At 37.0% G+C, this 22678-nt stretch overlaps 1 protein-coding gene and 1 pseudogene across 2 annotated transcripts in view; both read left to right on the top strand.

Moving 5' to 3' along the window:
• EHHADH (enoyl-CoA hydratase and 3-hydroxyacyl CoA dehydrogenase) overlaps positions 1–22678 on the top strand; it is a 91204-nt gene that overhangs the window by 31099 nt on the left and 37427 nt on the right. For both annotated transcript variants that reach the window (XM_016942457.4, XM_517004.8), the window contains exons 2-4: positions 3407–3510; positions 16453–16625; positions 21211–21322. In XM_016942457.4, the coding sequence (XP_016797946.1) occupies positions 16563–16625; positions 21211–21322 (175 nt within the window). In that variant the 5' untranslated portion in view covers positions 3407–3510; positions 16453–16562. The remainder of the gene's footprint in view (positions 1–3406; positions 3511–16452; positions 16626–21210; positions 21323–22678) is intronic.
• LOC104005887 (eukaryotic translation initiation factor 2 subunit 2-like) lies at positions 5448–6546 on the top strand (annotated as a pseudogene).

The following is a 22678-nucleotide window of genomic DNA, read 5'->3' as shown; positions in this document are numbered from 1 at the left end:
TGCTACTCAGGACCCACTTCAGTTTCATCAAGAAGATATTCTCCACTTGGGAATAAGTACTTCTCTGCCCTTTTTTGTCTGTCTTCTGAACTTTTTTAGGTAGAAATGGACATCCTAGGAGTTCCTCAAGTTTAACAGATTCCTCAATTTTTTTCTTACACTTTTTCTTTCCTCCCTTTCTTCCTTTTCTCCTTCCTATTTCTAATTTTATATGGGAAGTTGTCTCTTCCTAGCTGATTGAGAGATTCTTACTTGAGTGTAACACACACACACACACATACACACATATAAATTTTTTCCCCAAAACAAATAGTTTAAATCCTTCATTGCTAGTTTAGCCAGCCATGTTTGCTTCCATTCAGATAAACACCAGCCCTCTTTATAAGTATAGGACATGCCTGATTAATAGGCCTGTCTCCCAGAACAATGGCTTTCACACTATTGCTTTACTGTAATCCACAGAGTAAGAAAGCTCACGTTTTTACATAGCAATTCAAGACACACTTACATACAAACACGTAACGAAAGCAGTTTCCTAAAACAAAACCTATCCTTACTTGGTATATTGTTTGATATAGTCTATTTTCTCGTCTCTTCTTTTTCTTTGAAAAAATCCTGGTCACAAGCCACAAACTTGATTTGATGACTTTTGGTTTAAAAAAAAAAAACTGTTTAAAAAAAAAAGGAAAGACCTCCTATAGTCAAAGAAGCTGAAGAGTTTTGGTCAGTAGTAATGAAATGCTGTCTCTACTCCAGACTCTATTTCTTCATGCCTGACAGTATTAACAGGAGAAAATAATTTCATAACTTCTGCGGCCTTTACATTGCTATGACTCTCTCTGTCAGCTTGAATCTAGTAAAGTGTGTATCTGTTATAGCTATTTTCATTTTTTTCCTGTTTTTGATATTTGCAAAATTATGAACATAAAAAAGGAAGATAGGTTAAAATGGGAAAAGCTGGTTTCTTCTCCTCAGTGACACTGATTGAGCTAATTTTGGCTAGTTTTGTAAGCATTGTTTATTCAGAAGGAAATGTGTGCCTTTTGGACTTATTGATGTTATATAATGGTTCTGAATTTGCTTTTCATGATCAGATTTGGCTTCTGATTAACCAGCTGAAGGCAAGAGGTTTTGTCTGATTTCATCTAGGTTAAGAGGTGAAAAGTAGTTAGGTGAAAGGGAATCATTATAAACAAGGGCAAGTATCCTTTTTATTTCTTGGGGTTTTAACTAATAGTTGTTGGTCTTAACAATATGGCCATTACAGAAGTTTATTTTTGTCTGTTTTGTTTTAAAATTTATTTTTAACCCTGTATACTAAAGAACAGAGATTTTACCCAGAATACTTGGAATTCCAAGGCAAAACTGATTGGAATCTGGTTCTGTGGTTTTTCCTTTAAGCAGTTCCTCACCACTTGCCCTAGATTCTCTTATTGCTTGGTACTTATTAATCCCCTCCTTCTTCACGAATTTTCTCTCTTGGTCTTTGTGACTTTGAGCTCACTTGCTGAATCACTCTGCTGAGCTTGTCCCACTTCTTAAATGAAGATATATCCAGAGGATCTGCCCTCAGCTCTCTTTTCCTTTGGTAGACTCATTCAGTCTTGGTTTTAGCTATCTCTTCTGCGGATGACTTCCTCATTTATTAAAACTTGGCAAAATCTGCTACGTGCCCTATCTTTCCACTATCTTGCCTTTATAACTTATCTTAGTTAAGATTACGCTTGGCTGTCACTGACAGAATAGTCAAGATAATAGTGAATTAGACAATAAAAAGCTAATTTCTCTCACAGCAGTGCCCTGGAATGATACAACTGCTCCACAATCAATAGGAGCCTCAATTATTTTCTCTGTCTATCTCTTGCTCTACCATCCTCAATACATAGCTTCTACCTCCTGATCCAAGCTGGCTGCTCCTGATCTAACCATCACTGGTGCCAGGAGTAGGGAGGAAAGAAAAAGGGAAAAGCATACCCAAATCTTTAAGAACTCTTTCCCAAAGTTGCATATACCAAATATGCTTCCATCCCATTGGCTAGAACTTAGTTCCTTGTGCAGACCTTACTATAAAGCAGGCTGGAAAATATAGTCTTTATTTTGGGCAACCATATTTTTGTGTTAGTCCATTTTCACACTGCTATAAAGACATATCCGAGACTGGGTAATTTATAAAGGAAGGAGGCTTAATTGACCACAGTTCCACATGGCTGGGGAAGCCTGGGGAAACTTACAATCATGGTGGAAGGCAAAGGAGAAGCAAGTACCTTCTTCACAAGGTGGCAGGAGAGAGGCGTGAGTGCAGGGGAAACTGCAACTTATAAACCACTAGATCTCCTGAGAATTCCCTCACAGAACAGCAGCAGGGGGAAACCACTGGCATGATCCAATCACCTCCCGCCAGGTCCCTCCCTGACATGTGGGGATCACAGTTTGAAATGAAGTTTTGGTGGGGATAAAGAGCCAAACCAGGCTGGGCGCGGTGGCTCACACCTGTAATCCCAGGACTTTGGGAGGCCGAGGTGGGTGGATCACGAGCTCAGGAGATCGAGAACATCCTGGTTAACACGGTGAAACCCCGTGTCTACTAAAAATACAAAAAATTAGCCGGGCGTGATGGTGGGCGCCTGTAGTCCCAGCTACTCAGGAGGCTGAGGCAGGAGAATGGCGTGAACCCGGGAGGCGGAGCTTGCAGTGAGCCCAGATCGCGCCACTGCACTCCAGCCTGGGCGACAGAGCAAGACTCCGTCTCAAAAAAAAAAAAAAAAAAAAAAAAAAAAAAAAAAAAAAGAACCAAACCATATCACATATATTCAAGTAAAAACCAAGTGTTTTAATACTATGAAGACGATGGAGAGGAATGGATATTTGAGGTAACTCACAGCCCCTGCCACAGCTCCTAGACTGTTTCTCATTTAATTTTCTTATATTTTAACAATATGAAAAACTGAAAGTAATTTCACCCTTCTCTGAACTTCAACATCACTTTTTCTTCGTACCTTTATTACAGCACTCATCTTAGTGCGCCTTACATGATAAATTATGTACAAGTATTGGATAACTCCTTGTACAGTATATACAAGACATGTAATAATATTTTTAAATTGGTTGGTGTCAATTTTAAGAGGTCAAAGTGAAAGCACAGTGCAGGAAAATTACATTTTTAAAAAGTGGATTAATTTAATCTGGTCAGTGCTTAATTAATCATAGGCACATATATTATTTGTAGAACAAATTTAATAGTCATAGTAGACACATATATTATTTGTTGGAAGCTTTATTGAGAAGTATCTACAGTTTTTATCCATTATGTGTGTGTTTAATTTTTCATTTTTAGGAAAGGAAAACACTCTGAATGGTAGGAATTTAATTCTGACTGATTTACTTCATGTATTTTGTTTTCTTTCAGTACGACTTTACTCCGTGACATAAAAGAAGGACTACAGAAAGCTGTAATAGACCATACAATAAAAGCCATTGTGATTTGTGGAGCAGAGGGCAAATTTTCTGCAGGTAACTTAAGTCTAACCCTCTCCCACCATCTCTGGAATCCAGCCACAGACTGAGACCAATACTGCATTAGCTGTGCTTGTGGGTAATAACTTAGTGTAGGTAATGGATATGGCAGACTTGAGTGAGAATGAGAAACACTGTGGAGAAAGGGACAGGAATTACAAGAGAGACCCAGAGAAGGGCTTCGTCTCTTTTATTGTGGATTGGGCTTTTAGAGTATATTTAGTTCCAGACTTGATGGCTGTTATACACCTGCTGATATATACCTGCATTGCATGTATCTCCACCATATGTGGGCTTGGGCAAATCTCTTTAACTTCCTGAACCTCAATTTCTCTATATAAAGTAGGAACAATAATATCTATTTTAAGGGGTTTTTGTGACATTAAGTGAGATAACATATCTGAAAGCCTCTACTACAGTACCTACACAAAGAAGATGGTCAATAAATGTTATTGTTTAATTCACACAGAGTCTTATAATAGAATTCATTTTTCTTCTGATAGTCACCCATCTCAGTGACCATGGCACTGCTCTATTGGGTTATTGTGTGAAGATGCAAAATTATTGACAAAATATGGCAAAAGTATGCTGAAATGGTGATTCATTCAATGGTATATATGGCGTCTTTTCCTTAATATTCATACATTATACCCTTTGACAAAAGTCACATGGATATGGGGGTCTATTCAACCTTACTGTAGCCAGAGAAATTTAATATGTGTTAATGGTGGTCTGAAAAGACACAGATGTTAGAATCATGGCAATAAATAAATATAAAAATGTGAATCATTATAATATTACCATTTATCTTGCCTGTTATATGCCAGTACCATGTAGGTTATTTATTAAATAATAATAATAAAAATAATAGTATTTTTAAACACGTTATATTTTAATTCTCAGTTAGTCCTACAATCCTCATTTACAGGTAAGAAGAGATTTTGAGCCTGGGAGAGATTAATATAATGTCCCAAACCTTAACCAGTTATTAAATGGCTTACTCACTGTTTGGAAATTTAAGGTTTGTCACCCAAGATGATGACGATGACGCATGGGAAGAGTGCTCAGAATGATAAAGAACTTGATATTTCTTTGTAAGAAAGAAGGTAGATGAGAGAATGTAATTAGAGTTTGGAGGCAGAAAAAATTATTCTTCTAAAAAAGTATTAGGGATTATGAAACTTGACTTAATACATTTACATAGAACAATGCACCCCAAAATGGGAGAATATACATTCTTCTGAAATACATCTGGAACATTTACAAAAATTGACCAGATACTGAATTATAAAATCTTATCTAAATAAATTTCATTAAGAATATATTATCTGACAACAATGCAATTAAGCTAGAAATCAATAACAAAAATATAACTAGTAATTCTCATATGTTTGGAAGTTAATTTCCAATATCCTCTGAGTAAAAACAGAAATAATGGAATTTAGAAAAAATTTGGAACTGAATGGCAATGAAAACATAATATAAAACTTGAGGGATGCAGCTAAAGTAAAACTTATCAGAAAATTTATAGCTTTAAAAATATATATTAGAAAAGAAAAATGGCTGAAATATAATGAGTTAAGTATTTATATAAAGGAACTGACAAACTAACCATAAAATACACCCTAATCAAGTAGAAGAAAGGAAATAATAAAGAGGAGAAATTAATGAAATAGAAAACATTTGAATCAAGAGGAACAACAATGTTAGTTTTTTGAGACTAATACAATTGACAAACTCTGGAGAGATTGAAGGAGAAGAGAAGGCACCAAGCAATGCATATAAAGAATGATGAAAGGGATATCATTGCAGATACTGTAGCCTTTAAGAAAGATAATGGCCCTTTGGCTGATGCAAGAGCCTAGTGCGGTGGTGGGAGAGATATCAGCAGGAGCAGCGCTGCCACGGGGCCTGGGGGCTGACCTGTCTGACTTCCCATCCATGCGGAGCCCACTGGAATCGCATCCATATCTGGAGATGAGATGATTTTTGATCCTACTGTGAGCAAGAAGAAAAGAAGAAGAAGCCTTTTATGTTAGATGAGGAAGGGGATACTCAAACAGGAAACGCAGCCTTCAGAAACAAAAGTCTGGAGCCAGAGCCAACTGAGGACAAAGATTTGGAAGATGACAATGAGGACAGTAGGAAAAACGATGCTTCTGATGATCTAGATGACTTGAACTTCTTTAATCAAAAGAAAAAGAAAAAAAACCAAAAAAGATATTTGATATTGATGAAGCTGAAGAAGGTGTAAAGGATCGTAAGATTGAAAGTGATGTTCAAGAACCAGCTGAACCAGAGGATGACCTTGACATTATGCTTGGCAATAAAAAGAAGAAAAAGAAGAATGTCAAGTTCCCAGATGAGGATGAACTACTAGAGAAAGATGAAGCTCTAGAAGATGAAGATAGCAAAAAAGATGATGGTATCTCATTCAGTAATCAGACAGGCCCTGCTTGGGCAGGCTCAGAAGGAGACTACACATAAGAGGAGCTGCTGAATTGTGTGTTCAACATCATGAGGGAAAAGAATCCAGATATGGTTGCTGGGGAGAAAAAGAAATTCGTTATGCAACCTTCAGAGGTCGTCCGAGTAGGAACCAAGAAAACTTCTTTTGTCAACTTTACAGATATCTGTAAACTATTATATTGTCAGCACACTTGCATTTTTGTTGGTTGAATTGGGTACAAGTGGTTCTATAGATGGTAATAACCAACTTGTAAAGGAAGATTCCAACAAAAACAGATAGAAAATGTCTTAAGATTTATCAAGGAGTATGTCACTTGTCACACATGCTGATCACTGGACACAATCCTGCAGAAGGACATGCAACTCTTATTTCCTACAGTGTGAAACTTGTCATTCTAGATGTTCTGTTGCCAGTATCAAAACTGGCTTCCAGACTGTCATGGGCAAGCGAGCACAGCTCTGTGCCAAAGCTAACTAATTTGCTAATCACTGATTTTTCAAAGCGTGTTGTGGATATGTGGCTAAACCAGTTTGCCATCAGAGTGGATATACCATTGTATTAAAAGCAAGATAAAAAAGCTGCCAAGTTCTTTGGCTAGTGGCTGGTTGGTCTGAAATCCTTGCAAGATGCTGATGCTCAAGCTGTTGACATATGTATAGACTACTTTAACAACTGTCAGAGAAACATGATATGGGGTAAAGAGGTGCTTTTTTAAAATTGTTCATAGACTTCTGTAAAATACAAGATAAATTAAAGTTATTTTAACAGTGAAAAAAGAAAGATAATGAAAATATTATGAACATGTAAAAAAAATAGCTTCTCAAAATTAACTCAAGAAGAAATAGAAAACCCAAATAGTTCTGTAATCATTAAAGAAATTCAATCAGTAATCAAAAATCTCACCAAGTAAATACTTGACCCTGAAGACGCCATTGGCAAGGTCTACTGTAAAGTCAAGGAAAATATTCCAATTTTACATAAACATTTTAGAGAATCAAAAAAGTGGGGCCACTTTCTCTATTAGTTTCTTAGAGCACCATAACAAATTGCCACAAACCAAGTGGCTTAAAACAACAGAAATCTATTCTCTCATTGCTCTGGAGGATAGAAGTTTGTAATCAAGATATCAGCAGGGTCATTCTTCCTCTGTTTTCTTTAGGGAAGAATCCTTCCTTGCCTCTTCTAGCTTCTTATGGTTTCTAGCAATCCTTGGCCTATGGATGCATCACTCCAGTCTCACTTTAATCACATGGCTTGCTTTCCTCCATGTCTAAATTTTCCTGATCTTCTATAGGCCCACCCTAACTCAGCATGACCTCATCTTAATTTGATAACATCTGCAAAGACCTTCTTTCCAAATGTCACACTCACAGCTTCTGGGTAAACACTATTCAACTCAGTACACTTCCCAACTCATTTTTTGAGGCAGCATACCCTTGATACTAACACCTGACAAGGACAGTATGGAAAAGAAAAATTACAGGCTAATTTCATTTATAAATGTAGATATAAAAATCGTAGTGTAAATTGAGACAACAAAGCAACTAGGTAACAATATTATGATGGAAACAAACCCTCATATATCAATATTAACCTTGAACATAAATGGCCTAAATCCTCCACTTAAACATATAGACAGGCAAATTGGATTAAAAAACAAAACCTGATCGTTTTCTGCCCACAAGTGACACCCTTTGGTAAAAACACCCACAAACTCAATGGAGTGGAAAAAGATACATCGTGCAAACACAAAACAAAAATGAGCAGTAGTAGCTATATTTACATCAGATAAAGCAGATTTTAAATCAACAACAGTAAAAAGACAAAGAATGTATTATATAATGATAAAGGGTTCAATACAAGGAGAAGATATAGCTGTCTTAAATATATATGCATCCCAAAATGGACAACCCAGATTTATAAAACAAATACTACTCAACCTAATAAAAGAGATAGACAGCTATACAATAATAGGGGAGGACTTCAAAACCCCGCTGACAGCACTAGACAGATGATTAAGGCAGAAAATCAACAAAGAAACTATGGACTTAAACTAGACTTTAGACCAAATGGACCTAATACACACACTTATAGAACATTCTGTGCAATAACTGCAAAATACACATTTTTCTATTTGTGCATGGGACATTCTGTGCATGGAACATTCTCCAAAATAAATCATATGCTTGGCCATAAATCAAATCTCAACAAATTCAAAAAAATCTAAATCATATCAAGTATCGTTTCATATTATAGTGGAATAAAAGTAGAAATCAGTAGCAAGAGGAACTCTCAAAACTCTACAAATACATGGGAACTAAACAACTTGCTCCTGAATGTTCATTAGGTAAATGAGGAAATCAAGGCAGAAATTTTTTTAAAATATAGAAAGATCTTAAAGTCACAACCTAATGTTGCACCTCAAGGAACTAGAAAAACAAGAAAAAAACCAAACCCAGAGCTAGCAGAAGAAAAGAAATAACAAAGATCTGAGCAGAACTAAATGAGATTAAGAGAAAAAAATAATAATGAGGATTAAGGATCACCATGGTGGACGGGACACAGACTAGATTGCAGCTCTGACTTGGATGGACAGAGCAGCATGCAGAGGCTCACATCGTGAATTTTAGCTCCAGAATGACTACTGGAATAAATCAGGAATCCCAAGAGGACCCACAGACCCTCTGAAGGAAGCAGACTGCTCCTGCAGAACGCAGGAGACATCCCAAATACTGTGAGTGCCCAAACTGCGGAAATGGGAGAGGGAGATCTTCCATTCCGGAACACACACCCCCACTGGGGAAACTGGAGGTCTAGTTTGTGGGAGAAGATTCTGACCTTACCTGGAGATGAGTCAGTTTAGAGAGCCATGTGAAATACATGGGTGGAGGAAGCAGCAGGAAAGGCCCTGGGAGCTTGCTGGGTCCCCAAGCAGGCCATTCCTGCCTAGCATCACAGAGATCCTTCGAGAGGGTGGCCAGAGGCATGGGGAAAACACCACAGGGAGACGAAAGTCTGCAGCTGAACTTTGTAACAATTTGAACCAGTCTAGAAGCCTCCTGGCCAGAACTCGGGGGAGGGTGGGAATCTGGAGTGCAGACTCCACAGGCAGGGGAAGAACTAAAGCCCTTATGCAGCTGGGAGGTGGATAGCCTGGGGCAAGTTCTTAGCCCTGCTTGCCCACTGCCTGGAAACAGACTCGGTGCTGTTAGATGGGGAGTGAGACCGGCCCTTTGGATTGTGTGGGAGCTGGGTGAGGCCTGAGTCTGCCAGCTTTCCCCCACTTCCCTTACAACCTGCATGACTCGGCAGAGGCAGCCATAATCCTTTTAGGTACATGACTCCAGTGAAAGTTGAAAAGAGTGTCCTTTCCCCACTTTGTTTTTGTTTGCTTTGTCAAAGATCAGTTGGCTGTAAGTATTTGGGTTTATTTTTTGGGTTCTCTCTTCTGTTCCATTGGTCTATGTGCCTATTTTTATACTAGTACCATGCTGTTTTGGTGACTATGGCCTTATAGTATAGTTTGAAATCAGGTAGTGTGATGCCTCCAGATTTGTTCTTTTTGCTTAGTCTTGCTTTGGCTATGCAGGCTCTTTTTTTGCTTCCATATGAATTTTAGAATTCTTTTTCTAATTCTGTGAAGAATAATGGTGGTATTTTGATGGGGGTTGCATTGAATTTGTAGATTGCTTTTGGCAGCGTGGTCATTTTCACAATATTGATTCTACCCATCCGTGAGCATGGGATGTGTTTCCATTTGTTAACATCATCTAAGGTTTCTTTCAGCAGTGTTTTGTTGTTTTCCTTGTAGAGATCTTTTGCTTCCTAAATAGTTTATTTTATTTTTTTGCAGCTATTTTAAAAGGGGATGAGTTATTGATTTGATTCTCTGCTTGGACACAGCTGGGATAATTGGTTAGCCACATGTAGGAGAATGAAATTGGATCCTCATCTCTCACCTTATACAAAAATAACTCAAGATGGATCAAGGACTTAAATATAAAACCTGAAACTATAAAAATTCTAGAAGACAACATTGGAAAAACCCTTCTAGACATTGGCTTAGGCAAGGATTTCATGACCAAGAACCCAAAAGCAAATGCAATAAAAACAAAGATAAATAGTTGGGAGTTAATTAAACTAAAGAGCTTTTGCACAGCAAAAGGAACAGTCAGCAGAGTAAACAGACAACCCACAGAGTGGGGGAAAATCTTCACCATCTATACATCTAACAAAGGACTAATACCCAGACTCTACAATGAACTCAAACATATCAACAAGAAAAAAAAATCCCATTAAAAAGTGGGCTAAGGACATGAATAGACAATTCTCAAAAGAATATATACAATTGGCCAACAAACATATGAAAAAATGCTCAACATCACTAATGATCAGGGAAATGCAAATCAAAACCACAATGTGATACCACCTTACTCCCGCAAGAATGGTCATAATCAAAAAATCAAAAAACAGTAGATGTTGACGTGGATGCGATGAAAAGGAAACACTTGTACATTGCTGGTGGGAATGTAAACTAGTACAACTACTATGGAAAACAGTGTGGAGATTCCTTAAAGAGCTAAAAGTAGAACTACCATTTGATCCAGCAATCCTACTACTTGGTATCTATGCAGAGGAAAAAAGTCATACGAAAAAGATACTTGCACACACATTTACAGCAACACAATTTGCAATTGCAAAATTGTGGAACCAACCCAAATGCCCATCAATCAACGAGTGGATAAACAAACTGTGGTATTTTTATACGATGGAATACTACTCAGCCATAAAAAGGAATGAATTAACAGCATTCGCAGCAACCTGGATGAGATTGGAGACTATTATTCTAAGTAAAGTAACTCAGGAATGGAAAACCAAATATTGTACGTTCTCACTGATATGTGGGAGCTAAGCTATGAGGATGCAAAGGCATAAGAATGATACAATGGACTTTGGGGATTGGGGGGGAAGGGTGGGAGTGGGGCAAGGGATAAAAGACTACAAATACAGTGCAGTATATACTGCTTGGGTGATGGGTGCACCAAAATCTCACAGATCACCACTAAAGAAGTTACTTATGTAACCAAACACCACCTGTACCCCAATAACCTATGGAAAAATAAAAATAAAAACAGAAAAAAGAAATATACTTATGAAAATATTACAAACATAAGTTCGTAATATAGTATAAGAAGATACAAAGGATAAATGAGATGAAAAGTTGGTTCTTTGAAAAGAGAAAAAAATTTATATACTGCTAGCTAAACTAATCAAAAAAGAGAGAAGTTTCAAATAAACACAATTAGAAATTATAAAGGTGACAGTACAGCTGATTCCACAAAAAGACAAAAGATGCTCAGAGACTACTGTGCACATCTCTACATGCACAAACTAGAATACCTAAAGAAAAAAGATGGATAAATTCCTGTAAACATACAACCTCCCAAGATTGAATCAGGAAGAAATAGAAATCCTGAACAGACCAATACTGAGTTATGAGATTGAATCAGTAATAAAAAATTTTTTGACCAAAAAAAACCCAAGACCAGATAGATTCACAGCAAAATTTTACCAGATGTGCAAAGAAGAGCTGGTACCAATCTTCCTGAAACTATTCCGAAAAATCAAGGAGGAAAGATTCCTCCCTAAATCATTCTATGAAAGCAGTACCACCTTGATACCAAAATCAGGCAAGGACACAAGAAAAAAAAAAAAAACTGAAGGCCAATATAACTGATGAACATAAATGCTAAAATCATCAGCAAAATACTGTCAAACTAAATCCAATAGCACTTCAAAAAGATATTACATCAATATTAGATGGGCTTTATTGCAGGGTTTCTAGGATGCTTCAGTAACTGTGATTCACCAGATAAACAGAATTAAAAAACAAAATCCATGATCACTTCAATAGATGCAGAAAAAGCATTTGGTAAAATCCAACATCCCTTCATGATAAAACCCCTCAACAAACTAGACATCAAAAAATACCTCAAAATAATAAAAGCTATATACAACAAAACCACAGCCAACATCATACTGAATGAGGAACAGGTGAAAACATTACTCCTGAAAACTGGAACAAGACAAGGATGCCCACTCTCACCACTCCTAGTCAACATAGTACTGGAAGTCCTAGCCAGAGCAATCAGGCAACAGAAAGAAATAAAAGGCATCCAAATTGGAAAAGAGGAAGTCAGATTTCCTCTGTTCATTGATAACATGGTCTTATACCTAGAAAATCCTAACGACTCTTCCAAAAGACTCTTACACTTGATAAATGACTTCAGTAAGTTTCAGGATACAAAATCAATGTACAAAAATCAGTAGCATTCTATACACCAATAACGTTCAAGCTGAGAACCAAATCAAAAACTCAGTCCCATTTACAATAGCCACAAAAAAAAAAAAATACCTAGGAATACATTTAACCAATGAGGTGAAAGATCTCTACAAGGGGTACTACAAAACACTGATGAAATAAATGATAGATGACACAGACAAATGGAAAAACATCCATGCTCATGGATTGAAAGAATCAATATTGTTAAAATGGACATACTGCCCAAAACAATATACAGATTCAATGCAATTCCTATCAAATTACCGATGTCATTTTTCATGGAATTAGAAAAAACAATCCTAAAATTAATATGGAAACAAAAAAGAGCTCAAATAGCCAAAGCAATCCTAAGAAAAAGAACAAAGCTGGGGGCAACACATTACCTGACTTCATATTATATTATAAGGCTATGGTAACCAAACCAGCATGGTACTGATACAAAAATAGACACATAGACCAGTGGAACAGAATAGAGAACCCAGAAATAAAACCGCATACCTACACCAACTGATCTTCAATAAAGTCAACAAAAATATGCAATGGGAAAGGATACGCTGTTCAATAAATGGTGCTGGGAAAATTGGAGAGCCATATGCAGAAGAATGAAGCTGGACCCCTATCTTTCACCATATACAAAAATTAATTGAAGATGGATTAAAGACTTATATGTAAGATCTAAAATCATAAAAATTCCTGGATGAATACTTAGGAAATCTCTTTTGGACGTTGGCCTAGGCAAATAACTTTTGACTAAGACCTCAAATGCAACAAAAACAAAAATAGATGAATGGGACTTAATTAAGAGCTTCTGCACAGCAAAAGAAATAATCAGCAGAGTAAACAGACAACCTACAGAATGGGAGAAAATATTTGCAAACTGTGCATCCGACAAAGGACTAGTATCTGGAATCTATAAGGAACTCAAACAACTCAACAAGGAAAAACCAATTAACTCCATTAAAAAGTGGACATTGTCTTTTGGTTATATATACTTAAAAAAATTTTTTTGAAGTACACATAGGACATATACATTTGCCAAAAGGAGACATACAAGTGGCCAATAAACATATGAAAAAATTCTCAACATCACTAATCATCAGAGAAATGTAAATCAAAACTGCAATGAGATATCTCACACCACTTAGAGTGACTATTATTAAAAAGTAAAACAACAACATGTTGGCATGGATGCAGAGAAAAGGGAATGCTTATACACTGTTATTTGGAATGGAAATTAGTACAACCTTTATGGAAAAACAGTATGGAGATTTCTCAAAGAATTAAAAACAGAACTATCATTTGACCCAGCAATCCAACTACTGGGGATCCATCCAAAGGAAAATATATTATTATATCAAAAGATACCTGTACTCATATGTTTATCACAGCACTGTTAATGATAGCAAAGTCATGGAATCAACCTAAGGGTCTATCAATGGTTGATTAGATAAAGGAAACCATAGTATACTACACAGCCATAAAAAAGAATGAAATTACATCTTTCCTTAGGCCATTATCCTAAGTAAAATAACTCAGAAATAGAAAATCAAATACCGCATATTCTCACTTATAAGTGGGAGCTATTATGAAGGAATAATTGTCAGGGAAAAAAAGGGGGAGCTAAACAATGGGAACACATGGACATACAGAGGGAAGTAATAGACATAGGGACCTTCAAAAGGGCAAGGAGGTTGGGGTGAGGGTTGAAAAGTTACCAAGTGGTACAATGTTCACCGTTTGGGTGATAGGCACACCAAAAACCCAGACTTCACCATTATGCAATATATCTGTGTAACAAACTTGTACATGTACCCCCCGAATCTATAAAAATAATTTTAAATAATCTTAGTGTATTGTGAAGCTGAATCTAACAACATATAAAAAGCATAATATATCACTTTTGTCCTAGGAATATCAGATTGGTTGAACACTAGATTAATGAAATTCATCCCATTAAAAGATTAAAAAGAAAAATTATATGATTATGTCAAGATGTAGAAAAAGCGTTCTATAACATTGGACGTGCATTAAGAAGAAACATTCTTAGTAAATTAGGTACAGAAAGAAAATGCCTTAATCAGGCAAAAGGTATCCATTTTGAAAAATCTACAGGAAACAAACAAAATGGCAAATTGAAAGCTTTCCTTATGAGAAAGGAACAAGACAAAGCTGACTGCTCTCACCATTTCTTTTGACATTGTATTCAAGGTTCTTGATAAACCAGTAAAGCTAGTAAAAGAAACAAAAGATATAAGGAATGAAAAAGAAGAAACAAAACTTCATTATTCAGAAGATACAATAATGTTTGTAGAAAAATCAAAATAATCTATTAAAAAATTAACAAGAAAATTTAGCAGTTTTGCTGGATATAAAATCAATATCCCATATTAATTAGATTTTGATGTGCTGGAAATAATTAAAAAGTGAAATCACTACACTGTTTGTGCTTTGGTTTTTCAGAAACTGGGATAATAATGATACTAACCTTATGCTGTAAGTAGAAGAATATAGTATAGCTTTTAAGAATGTGGGGTTTGTAGTCAAATTGCCTAAGTTTAAATCCCTATTCTACCAGTTATTAGTCATATGTCTGAAGTAGTCACTTGTCTCAAAGCATTAACTTCCTTACCTGTAAAATGGGAATTGTTATGCTGCTTAACTTAGGTGTTATAAAAATTAAATGACACAGTATATGAAACTGCTTAGCACAGTGCTTGATGCATTTATCCAATAATTGTTCATTTCTGTTATTATCTAAAAAACTATCTCATTCTAAAGCTACAGGAATGATAGGCTTGAGACTTGGATTGAAATTGATCTTGTTTCTCTAGAACCAAAAGGAATTGAAAACACAAAACAAAACACTGGACTAGAGAGTGAAATATAATGAATTGGTGAGAAAAAAGCTTAACTCCTGAATTGATGCTAGATGAGGAACAGGTAGCAAAAAGGGAAAAAAAGATGAATAGGCTAGATATAAAATAATTAATTTTTAAAACTTGTACCAAGCTGAATGTTTTCAAAGAATAGATAATGCTGTAGGAAAAAGCTTACTATGTATAATGTTGTATGAAAACAGGAAAATATAAAAATGATTTTACGGTATGCTCTAAATCAGCTGTCCTCAACCTTTTTGGTACCAGGGACTGGTTTCATGGAAGACAGTTTTTCCATGGACAGGGGTAGTGGGTGGGGGTGCAGGCCTGGGAGGCTGGGGGGGCAGGGATTGTTTTGGGATGAAACTGTTCCACCTCAGATCATCAGGCATTAGATTCTCATAAGGAGAGCGCAGCCTAGATCCCTCACTTGTGCAGTTCACAATAGGGTTCACGCTCCTGTGAGAATCTAATGCTGCTACTGATCTGACAGAAGGCAGAGCTCAGGTTGTAATGCTCACTCACCCATGTGGAAAAAAACTAAGAACTCCTCAAAATATTAAATTATGGCTATATAGTGATATTTAGGGTGATCTTCATGTTCTTTTTAATTTTGCGTGGTTTTCAAATTTTCCATAATACATGTTATTTTTATAATCAGGAAAAGCAATAAATATTATTTTTATTGAAGATAAAAATCTATTACAAAAACATAATTCTAAGCTGCTTGATTAACATATAACTCATAAATATGTATACATGTTACCCTGATATTTTATATTGTGATGACTCATGCCCTTAACAAAGATATGGAACTAAGTTGCTGTGAATAGGCTTGATTAACAGTATCACACATACAAAAATGAGAGGGGCTGACTCAATCTCAGAATAATGATCTTTGGAGGAGAATCCCTATTCCCCTTTTCTGAGATTTTTAATTTTTTTAAATATAGACTTACTACTTATTATATGGAAAGATAGATTTTAGAAAATTACAGAATTCCTGGTAAAGATTCGAGGATTTTCTCTCATAGCATTCTACATTCGCCAATATACTTGTTTTCAGCCAAGGATGAAGTGTAAGGGCCCAAAGAGGTCTGAGACTTTTTAAGAGTCATCAGGAACTCTAAAAAAAATTAAGAAATAAATAAAACAAATTAATTTTTTAAAGAGTATCAGGTAACTTACTGTTATATAACAATGCCCATGTATTTCTCAACTCTGTTTTCTGCTTGTCTTTGTGCCCTTAGGTGCTGATATTCGTGGCTTCAGTGCTCCTAGGACATTTGGCCTTACACTGGGACATGTAGTAGATGAAATACAGAGAAATGAGAAGCCCGTGGTGGCAGCAATCCAAGGCATGGCTTTCGGAGGGGGACTAGAGCTGGCCCTGGGCTGTCACTATAGGATTGCCCACGCAGAGGTAACAACCAAGGCTCTATATAGTGGCTGGTGTGTGGGGCTTTTCTTTAGGGCAAACTCTAAATGTAGTCATAAGTATCAGCGGTGATTATTTTATTTATTTGTTTTTTTGAGATGGAGTCTCACTCTGTCTTCCAGGCTGGAGTGCAGTGGTGTGATCTCGGCTCACTGCAACCTCCACCTCCCGAGTTCAAGCAATTCTCCTTCCTCAGCCTCCCAAGAAGCTGGGACTACAGGCATGCTACCATGCCCAGCAAATTTTTGTATTTTTAGTAGAGATGGGGTTTCACCATGTTGGCCAGGCTGGTCTCAAACTCCTGACCTCAGGTGACCACCCACCTTGGCTTCCCAAAGTGCTGGGATTACAGGCATGAGCCACTGCACCCAGCCCAGAGGTGATAATTTTGAATAGTTAGCTTACTGGTTAACGACTTCAGCTGTTATGTGCCAGTACAGTGGTACTAATTGTTAAAATGTTCAAATACTTCACTTCCATTCTGGTAAGTAAACACCTGCTACTCTGAGCCCTAGTTTCCCTTGTTTCCCTTAACCTTAGCCCTAGGGCCTCTCTATGATTCATCAACTACAGGGGAACTCCTTGTTTCCCTTAACCTTAGCCCTAGGGCCTCTCTATGATCTTGTTTCCCTTAACCTTAGCCCTAGGGCCTCTCTATGATCCATCAGCTACAGGGGAACTCCTGAGTCAATAGAAAGCCCCGAGACTCTACCTCCAGTACTATGACCCATATCAGGTTTCACTGATGCAGTGCTCATGCAGTATGAGTATTAAATATGTTGGCTGTCACTTCTAAGTATACATTTAAATACTTCTTTGATAACTCAAAGATTTCTGTTTCATGGTCCCTTATAATTATCAGTACCTAATAAGACAAATTTCTATTGGAAAATAGCACAAAACTAGTAAATATGGGGAAATTTCTGGAAATAGGTTTAATTTAGGCTGTTAGACATGTCAGATGAGGTCTGTGATACCACTGTGTATCACAGTATATATAATGGTGGCATTTTTGTAATTAATATATTTTTCTAATGATGAAAATAATATTCATTCTACTAAACTAGAGAACATAAGAAAGTATACAGATGTAAACTAAAATCATCATAAACTCACAGTTCAGAAATAACCACTATTAACATTCTATTTCATTCTAGTCTTTTTTTGTATGTAATTTTTTCTTACAGATTCTTTTTCCTTTGAAAAATGTCCTTTAAAGAAAAGTACATTGGCTGGGCGTGGTGGCTCATGCCTGTAATCCCAGCACTTTGGGAGGCCGAGGCAGGCAGATCACAAAGTCAGGAGATCGAGACCATCCTGGCCAACATGATGAAACCCCGTCTCTACTAAAAATACAAAAATTAGCTGGGCATGCTGGCAGGTGCCTGTAATCCCAGCTACTCGGGAGGCTGAGGCAGGAGAATCGCTTGAACCTGGGAGGTGGAGGTTGCAGTAAGCTGAGATCGTGCCACTGCACTCCAGCCTGGTGACAGAGCGGGTCTCCATCTCAAAACAAACAACAACAAAAAAAACACATTTGGGCTTTTTTTGTATTTAGTTTATACTCTATTTTTATACTATAATATTTAACCCATAATTAAATATTCTTTATTCTGCCAATCTCTGTCTTTTAATTAGAGAACTTAATACACTTATATTTAATGTAATTACTGATAACGAAGAACACCTGCCATTTTGCTATTTGTTTTCTATGCTTTTTGGTTTTTTTGTTCAATTCCTCCATTACTGCTTTCATTTGTGTTAAATGTAAAAGTATACCCTTGTAACTTTCTTGCTGTTTCTTTTACTATATATATTTTTAGTTATTTTCTTAATGGTGGTTAACTTGGTGATTACAATTAACATCTTAATTTATGACAATGTAGTTCAGATTAATACTGACTGAATTTTAATAATATACAAAAAATTTGCTCCTCTGTAGCCTCCATTACTTGCCCCTTTATGCTATTATTGTCACAAGTTATATCTTCATACATTATGTACCGCTTAACATAGATTTATCATTGTTGCTTTACATAGTGGTCCTAAATCAGATAAGAAAAAGAGGAATTACAAATGAAAAATACATTATTACTGTCTTTTATATTTACCCATGAAGTACTCTTTATCAGTGTTCTTTATTTCTTCATGTGAATTCAAGTTACTGTCTAGTGCCTTTTCATTACAGCCTGAAGTATTTCTTATAGGGCAAATATACTAACAACAAAATCAGTTTTTCTTTATCTGGAAATGTGTTAATTTTGCCTTCATTTTCAAAAGATAGTTTTGTTGGATATAGAATTCTTGATTGACAGTTGTTTTCTTTTGGCACTTTGTGTATGTTATTTCATGCCTTCTGGCCTCTGTGGCTGAGGAGAAATCATGTTACTCTTCTGGTAAATATTCTTTAAAAATATCATTATAGGCTGAGAACAGTGGCTCACGCCTGTAATCCCAGCACTTTGGGAGGCCAAGGCAGGTGGATCACCTGAGGTCAGGAGTTCAAGACCAGCCTGACCAACATGGAGAAATCCCGCCTCTACTAAAAATACAAAATTAGCTGGGCGTGGTAGCACATGCCTGTAATCCCAGCTACTTGGGAGGCTGAGGCAGGAGAATCACTTGAACCCAGGAGACGGAGGTTGCAGTGAGCCGAGATCACACCATTGCACTCCAGCCTGGGCAACAAGAGCTAAACTCTGTCTCAAAAAAAAAAAAAATCATTATAAGTGGCGGCATAATATTCAATCATATAGCTATACCAGAATTTAACCATTTCCCGATGGTGTTTTAATTTTTATAAATGCTTACAAATAAATACACATATATGTCCTAAGTGCTCCTTTTCTGTGTCCCTCTTACCACAACCTGTACCCTGAGTGCAGATCTGAGTTACTAGCAATAAGTAAAGAGGTAGAGATGGGCAGTGATGGAAAGAATGGTGATTGACTGTTAGGAAAACCTCATGTAAGACAGGCCTCACATATGTGAGGTATTTTGGAACTGCTAGAATCACGATCTGGGTAAATGGCAGTCCGCATTTAAGTACCCTCCTCTCACCCTTATACCTGTAAATGGCTAACAGATCCTTAGCCACTTTTAAATGGAATGGGCCAAGAAAGGCAATAAAATAAAGGACTCAAGCTCACCTTCTTGTCTGGACTGAGATTACTGTCTGACTTTTAAAAAAAAAATAACAGCCTTTTGGAGATGTAATTTAAATACCATACAATTCATTCATTTAAAGTGTGCAATTCAATGGTATATGAGTATATTCTCAGAGTTGTGCAACCATTATCACAGTAAATTTTAGAACATTTTATCACCCCAAAAAGAAACCTTGTATCCTGTAGCAGTAATCCTCCATCACCTTCTGCTATCCTAAGCACCTACTAATCTACTTTCTGTCTCTATAGATTTGCCTATTCTGGATATTTCATATAAACAGAATCATACAATATGTGGTCTCCTGTGACTGGCTTTTTTTGTTTATCATGTTTTGCCTATTCTGGATATTTCATATAAACAGAATCATATGATATGTGGTCTCCTGTGACTGGCTTTTTTTGTTTAGCATGTTTTCAATGTTCATCCACGTTGTAGCATGAATCAGTTCTTTATTGATTTTGCTGAATAATATTCCATTGTATGGATGTACTACCTTTCATTTATCCACTAATCATTGATGGACATTTGGGTTGCTTCTACTTCTTTGGCTTTTATGAACCATGGTGCCATGAAAATCTGTATACAGGATTTTTGTGGGCATATGTTTTCATTTCTCTTGGGTATATACCCAGGAATGGATTTGATGGGTCATATGGTAACTCTATGTTTAACATTTAAGAAGCTGCCAGATTGTTTTCCAAAGTGTCTACTCTGTTTTATATTCCCACTAGCCATGTATGAGGATTCTGTATTCTCCATATCCTCTCCAACACCTGTTATTGTCTGTCGTTTTTTAAATAGCCATCTTAGTGGGTATAAAGTGTTACCTTGTGGTTTTGATTTGTATTCCTCTGATGGCTAATGATATTGAGCATCTTTTCAAGTGCTTACTGGCCATTTGTATCTCTTCTTTGGAGAAATGTCTATCCAGATCGTTTGCCCATTTTTAACAGGTTGCTTGTCTTTTATTATTGATTTGTAAAGTTCTTTATATATTCTAGATAAAAATCCTATATCGGATATATAATTTGTAAGATATATATATTCTCTCCCATTCTGTGGGTTGTCTTTTCACTTTCTTGTGTTTCCTGATTCTTGCAGGACTCCAGAAAGTTGTTTCCAGAGAAAATTATTTTTGTTGGCTGAGACAGGTCATATTACAGTCAGAGAATAAATGTGTAAGAAGCTAAAAATGTGTTTCAACATGAAGAGTTAGGGACAGCACAGCTCTGTTTATGCTGTTAATTAAAGAAAAGGATGTGCACTAATTTGCCCTGTAGAAATCTTGCTGAATTCAGTGACACCATGCTTTTGAGAATACAGGAAATCCAGGGAAAAGCTTGCCTTAACTCTGAACATACCATCTCATGCTAATGGCCTTTATGCCTTCAATCTTTGATAGGCTCAAGTTGGCTTACCAGAAGTTACACTGGGACTTCTCCCTGGTGCAAGAGGAACCCAGCTTCTCCCCAGACTCACTGGAGTTCCTGCTTCACTTGACTTAATTACCTCAGGTCAGTATAGACCTTGGCAACAACTGTCTAGATTAGTGTGAAGAATTGGACTAGGATTTAGAAAAATTCTGGCTTGACCACCTACTCCCTATGTAACCATAAAAGGATTCTTGAACTTCTTGGCCTCTTGATTTTCTGATCTGTAATATGGAGAACTACCTTTCTGAGCTTCTCAGACGTTATCGTGAAGATCAAATGTGAGAGCCTTTTAAATGAAAGTGCATGCAAAGAGCGAATCAAATTTAGGATTTTATTTCAGTTCAAGTGACTATTCATCAACACTGGTGTTCACATAGACTGCATTATATTCAGAACTAATTTAGAAATTGTAATATAGGCCGGGCGCAGTGGCTCATGCCTGTAATCCCAGCACTTTGGGAGGCCGAGATGGGCAGATCACTTGAGGTCAGGAGTTGGAAACCAGCATGGTGAAACCCCATCTCTATTAAAATACAAAAAAATTACCTGGGCATGGTGGCAGGCACCTGTAATCCCAGCTACTTGGGAGACTGAGGCAGGAGAATCGCTTGAACCCAGGAAGCGGAGGTTGCGGTGAGCTGAGACTACGCCACTGCACTCCAGCCTGGGCAACAGAGCGAGACTCATCTAAAAAAAATTGTAATATAAATGAGAAAACCATAATTTTCAAGGTATGTTTTCAAATTTTAATATGAAAATGACTAAATTTTTCACCGGCAAGTATTAAGATATCAGCTAGAAATGCAAGTTGTTCTTTTTATTTTCTTTTTTTTGAGACGGAGTTTCGCTCTTGTAGCCCAGGCTGGAGTGCAGTGGCATGATCTCGGCTCACGGCAACCTCCACCTCCCGGGTTCAAGTGATTCTCCTGCCTCAGCCTCCCAAGTAGCTGGGATTACAGGCATGTGCTACCATGCCCAGCTAATTTTGTACTTTTAGTAGAGACGGGGTTTCTCCATGTTTGTCAGGCTGGTCTCAAACTCCCTACCTCAGGTGATCCACCTGCCTTGGCCTCCCAAAAGTGCTGGGATTACAGGTGTGAGCCACCACATCCGGCCAGCCCAGTGCTTTTTAAGTTGTTCTTTCTCAATAGAGAATGTGAACACTACAACACTAGACCACATTTAGAGACCCTGGATTTACTCTCTTTCTCTCTCTCTCTCTCTCTCCATGTATATATATATATATATATATATATATTTTTTTTTTTTTTTTTTTTTTTTTTTTTGAGACGGAGTCTCACTCTATCGCCAGGCTGGAATGCAGTGGAGTGATCTCTGCTCAGTGCAACCTCCGCCTCCTGGGTTCAAGTGATTCTCCTGCCTCAGGTTTACCATATATTTGTTTGTAAGACATTAAAGAGACTTTCAGTTGAGGTC

Source organism: Pan troglodytes, chromosome 2 (assembly GCF_028858775.2).
Source record: "Pan troglodytes isolate AG18354 chromosome 2, NHGRI_mPanTro3-v2.0_pri, whole genome shotgun sequence".
NCBI lineage: Eukaryota > Metazoa > Chordata > Mammalia > Primates > Hominidae > Pan > Pan troglodytes.
This window is presented reverse-complemented; position numbering and strand designations above follow the sequence as displayed.